Source organism: Fukomys damarensis, unplaced genomic scaffold (assembly GCF_012274545.1).
Source record: "Fukomys damarensis isolate Sample0158 unplaced genomic scaffold, DMR_v1.0_HiC HiC_scaffold_23, whole genome shotgun sequence".
NCBI classification, from domain to species: domain Eukaryota; kingdom Metazoa; phylum Chordata; class Mammalia; order Rodentia; family Bathyergidae; genus Fukomys; species Fukomys damarensis.
In genome coordinates, this window is record NW_022900935.1 from 7,431,634 (window position 1) to 7,444,927 (window position 13,294).

The 13,294-nt window shown below is 39.3% G+C and overlaps 1 protein-coding gene across 23 annotated transcripts in view; it reads left to right on the forward strand.

Annotated features, from left to right (window-relative positions):
- Positions 1 to 13,294, forward strand: part of LOC104863465 (microtubule-actin cross-linking factor 1) — a 340,469-nt gene that overhangs the window by 200,306 nt on the left and 126,869 nt on the right. For 18 of the 23 annotated variants that reach the window (XM_033767735.1, XM_033767743.1, XM_010625879.3 and 15 more), the window contains 5 exons: positions 843 to 6,215; positions 7,180 to 7,329; positions 8,991 to 9,206; positions 9,294 to 9,443; positions 10,962 to 11,195. The exons of the other annotated variants lie outside the window; for them this stretch is intronic. In XM_033767735.1, coding sequence (XP_033623626.1) covers positions 843 to 6,215; positions 7,180 to 7,329; positions 8,991 to 9,206; positions 9,294 to 9,443; positions 10,962 to 11,195 — 6,123 coding nt within the window. The remainder of the gene's footprint in view (positions 1 to 842; positions 6,216 to 7,179; positions 7,330 to 8,990; positions 9,207 to 9,293; positions 9,444 to 10,961; positions 11,196 to 13,294) is intronic. 23 annotated transcript variants of the gene reach the window in all.

Genomic DNA, 13,294 nt, shown 5'->3' on the forward strand with positions numbered 1-13,294 from the left:
ACCTTGATCAAATTATTTAACATTGTATACCTCATTTCCTTATCTGAAAACTGAGGTTTAAAAATTGTTTTCATAGAAGTTTTACATGGACGAGATGCTAGTCCTCAGAAAACTTAGTAATAAGTGGTAGCTATTATGGTGGCTGTGTTACTCACTCTTCTCTGGACCAGAGGAAAAGTTACTAGTGGATCGAGAGGCAAGGATTCCCATTCTGTTCCATCCTTGCTACTTCCAAGTCCTAGAACTAATTTAACTCAGAGCCATTCTCTTAGGGGAAGCTATCATTGGCCACCAAGAGTGTGACTGTCCCAGTGGCCAGTTGCTTAAGTAGTGTTCACAGGCCCATTTACTGGGATGCCTAGCTATTTCTTGGCTGTTGGGCTGCTTAATTCTCTCATGTCATCCTGTGGACCCATCCTGTTGTAGTGTCAGCAGAGAAATGCTACTTCCAGAATCTTCTTCCTGGGTTGCAACACTAAGAAGTTGTTATATGGGGTTGAATTCTCACTTTTTGAGAGCTGGTATGTGTATGTAAGAACCTTTGTGGTGACTTAGTTTTAGAAGTAGCTGTCCTCTCACTTTCACTGCTTGCTACTTTGTATTGCTTGTCATTTAGATGTGCTTAATGCTATGTATCATGTTTCAAAAGTAATCTCTGAATTTCTAGCCGTGCAGTTTAGAAAAAATATTTAACATTAACACTGCCAGTCTTGCTACAGAGTATTTCCTATGTGTTAGGACTTATCCCAGGTTACATTTTTCTTGTGGTCAGAATTTTATTTACTGTAGTTGTGCTTCACCATTGATTCTGATTCTTTTTTTCTTTTTCATTTTTTCTCTAGGATTGCAGAGCAGTTGCTGGAGTGATTGACTTAGGCACAGTGGAGATATTTCCCATCTTCAGAGCCATGCAAAAAGGCCTCATTGACCAAGATACAGGCCTTGTGCTCCTGGAGTCCCAGGTTATCATGTCTGGCCTCATTGCCCCTGAGACCAGTGAAACGCTGTCTTTGGAGGAGGGCCTAGCCAGAAACCTCATTAATTCCCAGATGTACCAGCAGCTCCTGGAGCTACAGGATGCCCTGTTCTTAATAAGCAGGCACACTGAAAGCAAAGGCCCTCTTTCTGTGGTGGAAGCAATTGAAAAGAGAATAATCAGTGAGAGAATTGGACTGAAAGTCTTAGAAGCTCACCTGGCAATTGAGGACTGTATTAACCTGGAGGAGGCTTTTCATCAAGGCCTCATTTCCACTTGGCTTCATTCGTTAATAGAGTCTCACCTGAGATCATCCAAGAATTTGATAGACCCCAACACAGCTGAGAAAATCAGTCTGCTGGACCTGATGCAGAGATGTATTATCCACAAGGAATCAGGATTGAGATTACTACCTGTCAAGCAGTTGGCAGGGGGAATGGTGAGCTTGAAGTCAGGCCGGAAGGTTAGCATTTTCCGTGCTGTTCAGGAAGGACTAATAGATAGGCAAGTCACTGTCCGGCTGTTGGAAGCTCAGCTTTTTGCTGGTGGCATAGTTGATCCAAGAACAGGACATAGACTTACAGTGGAAGAGGCTGTAAGACACAATTTGATTGACCAAGATATGGCCTGTGCTATTCTCATAAGGCAGCTGCAGACAGGAGGCATCATCGACACTGTCACTGGACATCGCATGACAATAGATGAAGCAGTGAGCAATGATCTAGTAGCTGCTAAGATTGCCCTTGTGATTCTAGAATCCCTCTGGTCATTCATGGGATTGTTATGGCCTGATTCTGGGGAGACCCTCCCAATTACAGATGCCCTAGAGCAAGGTATTGTGTCTACTGAACTAGCACATAATATCCTTAGTAATCGACAGCATGTTAAGGCTCTGTTTCTACCAGCAACCACAGAGATTTGGACCTGGAGGAATGCAATAGAAAACGGTATCTTGGACGAAGATCTCGCCAATAACTTAAAATCAATTTGTATACCTGATGTAATGCCCAACATGCAATTATCAAACTCTTCAGATAGAAACAACTTGAGCACTACTTCTGGAGCAGCAGATCTACCATGTAGCAAAGGCCAGACTGAGGGCATGGCAAGCCATGGTGAGAAGCTGTTGTTTCAACTGATGACTCACAGCTATATTAATGTCCAGAATGGACAGAGACTGCTTCTTTTAGATGAAGAATTGATGGAGACTCTAACATCCAGAGATGAGTATCACCCAGGTCCTCCAGTAGTGTTTGGAATTGGGCATGAAGGGCTACACACTCCTGAAAAATTGCAAGAATCTGTGAATAAGAATACAGAAACTTTCAGTGATAGGGTTACTGTGAGGCCGTGTGAACTCCAGTTCCCTTCTCAGAATGAAGAACATAGCAATCAGGAAGACTGCTCTGAAGCAAAAGGCCAAAAGACTGATACAGGAATAGAATATTCTGTAGAAAATCCTGAAAAGCATCTGTTGGTAGGAGAACAAAATGTAATTAATGCAAATGTCGATGCTTTGAAAGTTACGAATAAAGTCAAGTCAGAGTTACAAAGGCAATTGTCAGATACTAAAAAGGAAATCCACACAGAAATGTCTACCAGAGAAAATGACCCCAAAGGACTCCTCCTGGTGGTACCCCCTGAAGAAGGGCCCTTGATTTGCAAAGATCTTTTTCCTGTTGGAACCTCAGAGAAAGAATGGCAAGCTCCCAGAAAAACTTCCCTTACAAGTCAGAAAGAAAAAGCAAAGACTTTTAAGGTTGAATATACCCCAAGTGAAACTGAAAGACCTCTTATAAATTCCCAGAGCAAAAACTCACAACTTCACGTAGAGAAATCTCTAGATTTAACATCAGAATTAAAGTCAGAAAATGATATGAATATTCATTCTTTGGATGAAGAGAAGGTATCTCATAAAATGCTTCTGGCTAGGGATGACCATAAAAAAAGCCGAGAAGGACAAAGTGTTGCAGATGGTAATATGATGTTAGAAAAGATAGGGACACAAGATAATGACAGTGAAACTTCCCTGTTGAGCAGTCATCCTTCAGAATTGCTTGAAGATGCTACCTTAAATATGTTATGTGCACAGCTACGAGATGGCGGTATTGTTCATAAAGAAACAGGTCAGAAGCTCTTACTAAATGAAGCAATAGCCCAAGGCATTGTGCCCAGCCACACTGCTGTGAAACTTATGGGGAAAATGAATATGTTTCGGGGCTTCTTTGACTCTAAGACCTGTGAGTCTTTGACAACTGAAGAAGTCATTGATGAAGGTTTGATGGATGAGAAATTATTACATAAAGTCCTCATGACAGACAAAGCTATAAGTGGTGTCTTAGATCCCCGGACCCATACACTGTGCTCTGTAAAAGATGCAGTTGCAATTGGACTTCTTGACAAGAAAACAGCCAGCCAAATTTTAGAGGGGCAGGTGGTGACTGGTGGAATTGTTGACCTGAAACGAGGGAAAAGAGTTTCAGTAACTTTGGCTTCAAATCTTGGCTTGGTAGACATTACTGATCAGACAGGGCTTATAAGTCTGGAGAAGGCTTCCAAAGGCAAATTCACTGAAAAACCAGTTAGGGAGAGATTAATCAGTCTACAAATGGAAACAACAGGACTTGTGGACCCTGACAGCAAAGCCCCTTTAACAGTTGTACAGTCCATTGATAGAGGTCTTTTGGAGAAAGCAGAGGCCATTCATTTGTTGACTAAGCAGGTGGTAGATGGAGGTATTATTCACCATACATCTGGGATGAGACTCTCTGTCGATAATGCCTGTAAACACGGCTTGATTGGGGAAGATCTAGCCGAGCAACTCAAAAAGGTTGAGAATATAAACCTCCATCAGTTTTTTCATCCTGAAACACGGGAAACACTCTCTCTCCCTGAAGCCATAAAAACAGATCTTGTTGCCCCAGACTTTAAAAAAGAAATACAAGACATTCAGATCTTTAGTGAAAACTTTGTGGATCTCATTTCTGGCCAGAGATTGACCTTGGCAGAAGCTAACAAGCAAGGACTGTTAACTGATAAAGCAATATTATCTTCAGCACTGATGCATGGGGTTGTAGATCCTGAGAATTACAGAATTGTTCCATACTCAGAATTGGTAAAGAAATGTAAGATTGATGTTGAATCTGGACAGAGATACCTGGAAGTAATTCCCTTCTCAGACATTAAAGATGGGATGAGTGACAAAGTACTTCCATTGTCTGAAGCAATTCAGCTTGGAAAAGTAGACTTTGTATCTACATTGAAGGTCTTGGAAGCTCAGGCAAATACTGGTGGTATCATAGATACAGCCACAGGAGAAAAACTGACATTGGCATCAGCTTTGGAACACAAATTGGTGGATGAGAACATGGCCAGAATTATTGCATCTCATCAAGTGTTAAGTGGAGGAATTGTTGACATATATAATGATAAGAGGGTGACTTTAAAGGAAGCTGTTGAGAAAGGATTTATCATACCTGAAATAGCAACTGTGATTCAGACAGATACTGTGAAGTCTGGTGATCGTGTAGCTCTTGCCAAAAAGCAAGATGAAATTGAAGAATGTGAATTAAAGGATGAATTGCTAAGAAAGGAGAAGTTAATTGCTTGTAACCAGACTGATGAAAAGAGTTGTGATAAAGGAGAAAGTGAGAGATTATTTGCACAAGAAAAGTTAACAGGAAAAATTTCCAAAGGAGAGCAGGCAAAAAAGAACAGAGAGATTTCTGAATTGGAGGGCAGGGATCGTGAAAAAGAGAGAGCTTCTCCAGGTACTGCAGGACCTGTGAGTGTCATAATTCCTAGTAACCTTAATAGGAAATCCTCGAGTCAAGTTTCAGTGCCATATCCTCACTCAGAAGTTTCTGATTTTAAACTCATCAAAGTGGCTAGAAATAACATGGAAAATAATACACGTGTAGAGCAGGAAAAAGTAATGACACAAATAGAAATAATCACTCATATGAAACAGTGTACCTCACATCTGGTTGCTGAAGAAGCAACAGAGAATAAAGAAGAAATGATTTCAGATGTACAAGAGTCTAATTGCAAAACACCAGGCAGATTTTTGAGTGAGCAGCCAATGAATACCATGGAGAAAAGTAAGAGAGAGAAGAGGGAAGTGATTGTAGAGAAAAGTGTCAACACATGCAAACCAGCCCATCTTTCTGAAAAAAAGTTGACTCAGAAAACTGCTGGTAGAGATGAGCATGACTCCAATATCAAGAGTCATTTTACGGAAATGATCAAAGGCGAAAGAGGGGAAGAAGCTGATAGAGGTATGGAGCACTCTGTTATTTGTGAAATTGAAGACCCTTCTTCCCCAGAGACACCTGAAGGAATTTCTGTAAGAAATCAAGATGCTTTAAAATTCTTCACCTCTACACAAGTCAATGAAGAGGAAGTAAAAAATGTAAGCCTCTGTTTGACTTTTAAAACAGAAGAAAATTTATCTCAAAAAATTGCTGGTAGGGCCCAAAGTGAGTCATTCCCTTCTGTGACCCCAAGACCTGAAGGATTGCACCACCAGCAATTAGTTGGAAAATCTCAAATTACAAATACATCACGAATTTCCAAAGCAGACAAGATGGCCCAAGGAACTACCAGTCAAGAGACCAACTTTTATCGAGGTTCCCATGTTACTTCTGAGACAAAGGAAACCAAAGATCTGATTTTCCCATCTAAAGAATGTAAAGAAAAGTCAGACCACGTAGTACCTTTTGATTCAACAAGTGCTCTTAAATTAGAAAAAATTACAGTTGCTAGAGTAGATCCAAAAGAAGTCAGTTATCTAGAATCCTCAGACAGAAAAGACCTTCATTATCAGGACAGCAAAGACAATCCAAAACTTTGTGAAATTCTCAAATCTAAAATAGTAACCCAAGAAACAAATGGAGAGAAACTTCTAGAAGTGGCAAGCCCTGTAATTACAGGTCCAGAAGCAGGGTCCCTTGAAGGCAGAGTGACACAGAAAAGTCCCAGAGTCTTGGTGTCCCTTCCAGAGAAACTCAAAGGCGTGTCACAGAAAGAGGGTGCAGGGCAAAAGGACACCATCATTACTCTTACTGTTCCGGAGATTAGTGAAGAAATGGCAGTTCCCCTGACATCATGCTCTGCAGTGACGATGGATGGGAAGACACCACAGGAAAAGCTCAACGAACAAACTCCTTTCATAGCTGCACCCGAGGGAAAGGGAAAGAGGAGTGGAGGTGTAAACCCAGAGCCCTTGAGACCAACTCAAGTAAGTCTCCCAGGAGTATGTTTGTGTTTTTTAAAAAATAAAACTAATTTAATGCTAAAACTCTTTAACTGGATAGAGTTGGCATATGTGTAAGTATGCGAATGTATTCATTGTAGATCACTAGATAATTCTTTAACATAACTTCGTATACTGTGATGTGTTTATAAGATAATTGTTAGAAAATTGGGTATTCATTGATTCTGAATATGTTCTTAAAATGTGTAGTGGTTTTTTTGTTTATTTGTGTATTTTTTGTGGTGCTCATGATTGACCCCAGGGCTTGCTAGGCAAGTGCTCTACCACTGAGCTATATCCTCAGCCTGGAGTTTTAAATTAGAAACTAACATGGTGCTAATTTGAAATACTGAGAGGATGCTAATTGAAAATTGGGATAGCTTTTGCTAAAATGATGCTTGTCAATTGATAGTTATGAGCTTCCATTCTCTAAGGAAATTAGTAAAATCGCTTGTCTGTTAATTTGGATTGACTTAGACAGAATAACATTTCATTTTACTCTGCCTTATGTGTAGTAAAAATTACTACTTTTGCCGGGCGTGGTGGCGTATGCCTGTAATCCCAGCACTCGGGAGGCTGAGGCAGGAGGATCACTGTGAGTTCGAGACCAGCCTGCACTACATAGTGAGCTCCAGGTCAGACCAACTACACAGTGAGACCCTGTCTCAAAAAATTAAAAAAAAAAATTACTACTTTTGCCGGGCGTGGTGGCGTACGCCTGTAATCCCAGCACTCGGGAGGCTGAGGCAGGAGGATCACTGTGAGTTCGAGACCAGCCTGCACTACATAGTGAGTTCCAGGTCAGTCTCAACAACATGGTGAGACCCTGTCTCAAAAAATTAAAAAAAAAAATTACTACTTTCTGTTTGTTTAACAAGAAACTACCCACTTTAATAGCCTACTTAAAGGAGAATGAGCCAACTGAATAATTTTCTTTTTGGGTCCACAGAATGTGTTTAACCGGCAACTCTGTTTAGAACATGATGAGAAGCTGGTGTCCTATCTGTCTCTGTTACGGGACATCGAAATGAGGACCAAACAGATTCAACCTTTGGGACTTAACCTGGCAGAATTACAGGACCTGATGTGTCAGGCAAAGGTAAATTCCAGAGACTCCCACCAGGCCCACAGGCTTCAAGTTAGCAGCCCCCATCTTCCTTGAAGATTCTAAGGCTTAAAAGAACCTGCCTAATTCTCCATTCCAGGGTAGTCTGAGACTCTTACTAGACATTATGGGCTTTGCAAGTGCAAGGTCCTAAGTTCAATCCCCAGTACCAAAAAGAAAAAAAAAAAAAGATATTGTGGGGCTAGCATTGGTCAGACTAGACCAGATGTATAATGGACAAACTTGAATAAACTTTGGTCAGACATTTGTTATCTGTATGACCTTGGATTAAATGATGTAAGGTAAAAGGCAGATTGATTAGGAAGCTGTTGCAATAATTCAAGCAAGAAGCATTCGGGGCATAAATATGTAGATTAGATATATAAATTAATCTCTTATTCTTAAAATGTACAAACTCACAAAAAGAGGAAAAAAACAGTAAAATTTTAGAAGTTAGGAAGCAAATGAGATAGCCCAGTCTTAAACTTGCAGTGAAGGAAGCTATGAAACAATCTAATTTACACTGCAGAACTCACAGCCTTGGTTTCTGGTAGCCTTAGAAAGCAGAGATGGGTTGAAAGTCTGCTCTTGAAGTAATTAGACCCTCAGATTTCCCAGTTTATTTCACATAGCCAAGCGATTGTGTATGCCCTGCTCCAACAGAAAACTATGGGTTTATCCTCTGAGGAAAATAATCCAGAGTGTCTCTAGAATAGGCACATAGCCATAATTGAAAATGAGGATTCCATGCTCAAATCAGTAGAATCCCCCACAGATGGACTAGATAGAGCATTTTCCCAACTTCATGCCCCACCACCATTACCTCAGTGAAAACTGCAGTCTGCATGTAGTTTGTCATCAACTTTTTAGGGCATTACTTTCAAACATGAGCATCTAGAAAGTTTCTTATGCAAAAGATAGGCTAAAACAAATAAAAGAAGTGTCTAACAAAATAGAAACTCTTCAGAAAGAAAAACTTGTCAGAGAACAGATATAAGAGCATTCTCCATCAGTGTGAGGTAAATGTTCTACCTGTTCCCAAGCACATTTTATTTGTCCTTTGAGTTGGTATCAATTTTGTTTGTTTTGATGTGGTTTGGTTTTTTGACAGGACCTCACTATGTAATTCAGGCTGACTTTGAACTCACTGTGTAGCCCAGGCTGGCCTCAAATTCATAGTGATCCTGCTGCCTTAGCTTCTGGAGTGCTAGGATTACAAGCATCCAACAGTGTGCCTGGCTTAAATTATATAAATTTTAATTTCTCTCTAGGAAAACCATATGATTTTCCATTTCAGAACTAAAATCAGCCTATGCATAGCACCTCCTGGGGAAAAGAATAATACCACTGTGAGAGAGGCACAAAAGTTGGAAGACCTGAATCCAAGTCCTTACTCGAGCTAGGTGGACTCAGGCCAAAAAAAAATTTGTTAAGTACTGAGGTATCTTTTTGTAAACCCAGAAAAATGTCTGTCCTGCTAACCTCATGAATTAGTGATTGTGACAACCAAGTAAACTGATAAATGTACATAAAACATTTTCTAAGTACTAAATCTCTGTGTAGACATGAGGCAAGAAAAGTATGTGCACAGCTGATTGCCAGATGGCAAGATTGCTCGTCTTGATTTTGAAGGTAATTCTCATCTGTCTCCTCAGGTATTAGACGGGGAACTACAGGACCTGTCCACCTCGGTGAGTCAGGAATTGGAGTCTGTGAACCCGATTATTGTCAGCCAGCCTCAAGAAGTCCCTGCTCAGCTGTTGAAAGCTCTAGCAAAAGATGCCAAGAACCTTCAGAAGTCTCTCAGCTCTGTGAGCAACAGTTGGAGCACCAGACTGCTCCATCTCCAGAATACTGTGGAAGTAAAAAAGGTAGTGTCTTGTTTATATTCATAAAGGCCCTTAACGCTTGGGCTGGCCTGGAGAGTTTTCTAACCTGACTTGCTGTTTATATCCTAGACTATGGTGTTAAATCAGCACACACAGCTAGAAGGCAAACTTCAAGATCTTAGAGCCTGGGTTGGCAACACCAGTCTTATTCTGAACAACAAAGAATGTGACGATGAAACAGATGTCGACAGCCTGACTCATTCTCTCCAACAGTATAAAGTAAATTTTCTCCCTATTCCCAAGCATGTTTTACTTGTCTTTTGAATTGTATCAATTTTATTTTTGTTCTAGGAAACTAATATCTACAAGTATCTTTTAGTCTGATTTTCTATTTCAGCTGTATGTAGTTTTTAAAGTTGTCATCTCCTTGGAGCTTATGATTAATGATTATGATTATTCCTAATTCAGCTACTCTCTGAGAGAGTCTCAAGAATGGCCTGTTATTACCAATTTCATCTTCTCTTTGTAACTGATTATCTAGGACCTGTTCCTTTTTGCCCAAAATCTGATCGTACACACACACTGATTTCAGGAAAGTTTTTGTTCAATGACCTACAGCATAAATTGCCAAACTTTTGTTTAAAGGGCCACATAATACATATTTTGGGCTTTGTAGGCCAGATTTAGCCAAGAGACCATAATTTGCTGATCCTCTGATTTAGAGATAGGTTTTTCTTTCTTCTTAAGCACCAAGTTAATTGGTTCTTCCTATTAGTCAATGAGAGAAAAGTAATGCAGTAAATATAGGGGGTTTTTCTGTAACATTGTTATTTTTGTTGCTGTACTTAACATTGCATCAGATAATATTCACTAGTTTGTCAACCTTGTGCTGTAGCTACAGGTTCCACTCTTAAACTCTCTTAGAAAGTCAGGAGGAATGAGAGTTATCCCCTCCTCCTTTTCTGTCCTTTCCCTTTTCCTAATATTAAGAAAAGCATTTTTCATTGGTGCCCTCCCCCAATTCTAAATTCTATGCATTTTCTTTTAGGAAGAGAATGGCAGTCTAATCTTATTTTCTTTGTGGAAATTTCATAAACCTATGTGCTCAGAGATACCCTGTTTTTACTGCATAATAATAACTGCATTACAGATATTTTATTTAATAAAAGTTGATCATTAAATGTTTGTGAGGAAATTATATGATTTTAATTGTCTAAAAACATGACTTTGGACAGTTTTTGCTACTTTAAGGGAACAATAACTGGTTTATAAGAAAACCTGACTAATCCTTCATAGTTTAAGAATGTATAAATAGCAATTGTTTACTCTAAAAATCAAATTTGTGTATTTCAAGTATTATCAAGTTGTGTATTTTCTCAGTACTAGCCTACCAGTAATTTACTGCTGCACAAATACAAGTAGATTTTTGGACCTAAGAAAGTACAATAGATGAGATACACTCAGACCTGAAATTCATGTTATACTTTCCAAAACTTTTTAAAAGGAATCTTAAAATGATTAGCAATAGTACATATCTGTTTGCACAAATAATTGAAAACTTAAGTGCATTTGGAAATCAAGGTCTAGTAAAGGAAACAATTATATTTGTGAGGAATTTGGAAAGACCAAAAGAGAGAAACTTCAATGCTAGTTTGACCCTAGGATCATCAGTGCCAGTTATAAAAATAAAGAAAGTTATCTCATTTTCTTGGTTCTTTGATTGGAATCAATAGCTTTTTCATGGAAAGAGAAATATAAGTTTTCTTTCTCTTTTTTTCCTTTTCCTCATGACTTTAGGATTTGAAACAGCCCATGGCTGAAAGGAAATCTCAGTTGGATGCTCTTGCTTTTGATATTCAGTTCTTTATCTCTGAGCATGCACAGGATTTGTCCCCTCAGCAGAATCGACAGATGCTGAGGCTTCTGAATGAATTGCAGAGGTCCTTCCAGGACCTTATGGATTGGACTGCAGCTCAGACGGATGCCTTGCATGGTTGCCTTCAACAAATGCAGCGGGAAGCCCAGGTTAAGGTCAGACTGAACCAGCAACTGGGCTTATTTTGTCTTTGGGATGTCTCCTGTTTTGGGGTTTTCTGGTCAGCTTCCATGTACAGGATCATGATTCCTACAGCCTGGCATTATCAGTTTTGAAATTTCATATCATTCAGGCCACTATGGCTCTGCCCCAGGAGGAAGCTTTTCTGGCTGTTTTTCTTGCCATGTTTTTGGTTTTGTGTTTGTGTGAGAGAATATATATGTGTTCATGTGTGATTGTATGTGTAAGTGTTTTCATTTTCATGAAGCTGTACCCTCACTGTGTCTCACTGTCTTTGACATTCAAAGGAAAATCGTAACAAGCCCCTTCTTCCTATTACTTTCTCCTGCTTCACCCTTAAGGGCTGTGAAGAATATCACGATACTCTGAACTCTTGCTAAGAATAGTTCTGAAAATCAGTTTTGGTCTGGAGCTGTTCAAATGATTTGCAGTAAGATTTTTTTTTTTTTTATAATCTTCAAACAGCTAACAAGGAAATATTAGAATGATAGTAATTTTTAAGAGTTTTTAAATTGTTATTTTCTAGGACCTTTCTTCACATTGTAGTTCCTGGTACTTACTCAGTCATGGAAAGCAGGACTTAACATTTTTTGAATAACCATCCTACAATCTTCCATCAAAATGAACTCAAACTTAGCATAAATGTATTAATAGTAACATAATAACCTTAGAATACCTGAATGATGTTTCTGCTTCTTCTGCTGTTTGAACAATAAGTTGGCATATACCTATACATACACAGCAAAATAATGTCAGAATTGTCATTATCACAAGCAAATCTGTCTCTGGGACTCCTTTATTAAATATTGTGCAAAATATAATGGAACTTTTTAGTCAGACTTGAAGGAAATTAAGTTAGTACCACATGTCCCCTTCTACTGGTCAGATGGTTGAACTAATTGAAATTGAAATAAAATGCTAACGAAATGCTTTTGATTACCTTCACACACACAGTGTCCCAGTTTAGTAATTTATATCACACGGTGTAGCCTTTGGATACTTAATGGAGTAGATTGATCTCAGTTACCTGAAGACCCAGCCCAGATCCAGAGTAGACCTCTGAGCTGCATGCAGCAAGTGCTAGAACTGCATGTGAACATTCCCCTTGAGCACGAAATTAATTCCACATTGTTTTATTAACCTTGTTATTTTCAGAAATGCTCTGCTTCTCTCTATATTTGCCCTGAATGCATGTGTATGTTTGTGTGTTAACTTGTTTGCTTTGCTTTTTTCAGATTCAGTCTGCACCCATCCTAACCCATGAAGATCCTGTTTTACAGCTGAAGAGCTCTTGGGAATTCTCTTCCAGAGCCCTTCTATTTATCCTAAAGAGGGGAGAGAGGGCCAAATTGGGCACCTGTTTGTAAGTGCAGGTGACTAAAACACCATCAGAAGGCAGAAACTGGTGGACAATGGTTTTAGAAGGATGTCAGGAGAACACATCATGCTCAATTGCTCAATTAGGTGCTTCAGTGTCATGCAACTGAGATGAGATCTGGGGAAAGGCTCAGGCACAGAAATATATTCCCTCTCTCTCCTGGGACCTGCCTTTTTCTGTGAAAGCATTGTAGACACCTCAAAGGACTGAGCCAGTGGCTATTCTTGGGCAGTTTCCTTCTCAAAATAGCCAAATCAACCTCTTTATGCCTGGCATATAATCATTCTACTTTTTGGGTCCTTTGAGGCATTTGATTTATAATGTCAGTTTAATTATTAAGCTCAGTTAGCTTATGAATTATTCAGGTCTTCTTTCTACTCCAGTTTTTCTAGTTTTCCATGTTTTGACGTGACATACAACAAAACATCTGGTTCTAGAGAAAGAATTAATTAGAACCACTAATTTACCACAATTATCACCATAATCATGGTTTTCATTATTTCCCACTTCCAAAGATAATAATAGCAGTCTGGCAAAGGAGCTCCCAGAACTGAACTAAATAATGAATATTCTTTCCTAAAACTGCCCCTCCTTATCATCCAGTCCACAGGCCCAGATCAACAGACTACTCACATAAGGGGAGCTCCCGAATATGATTTCTGTGCCTTTTCCTGTTCTGGTCTTGCACCATCTTTT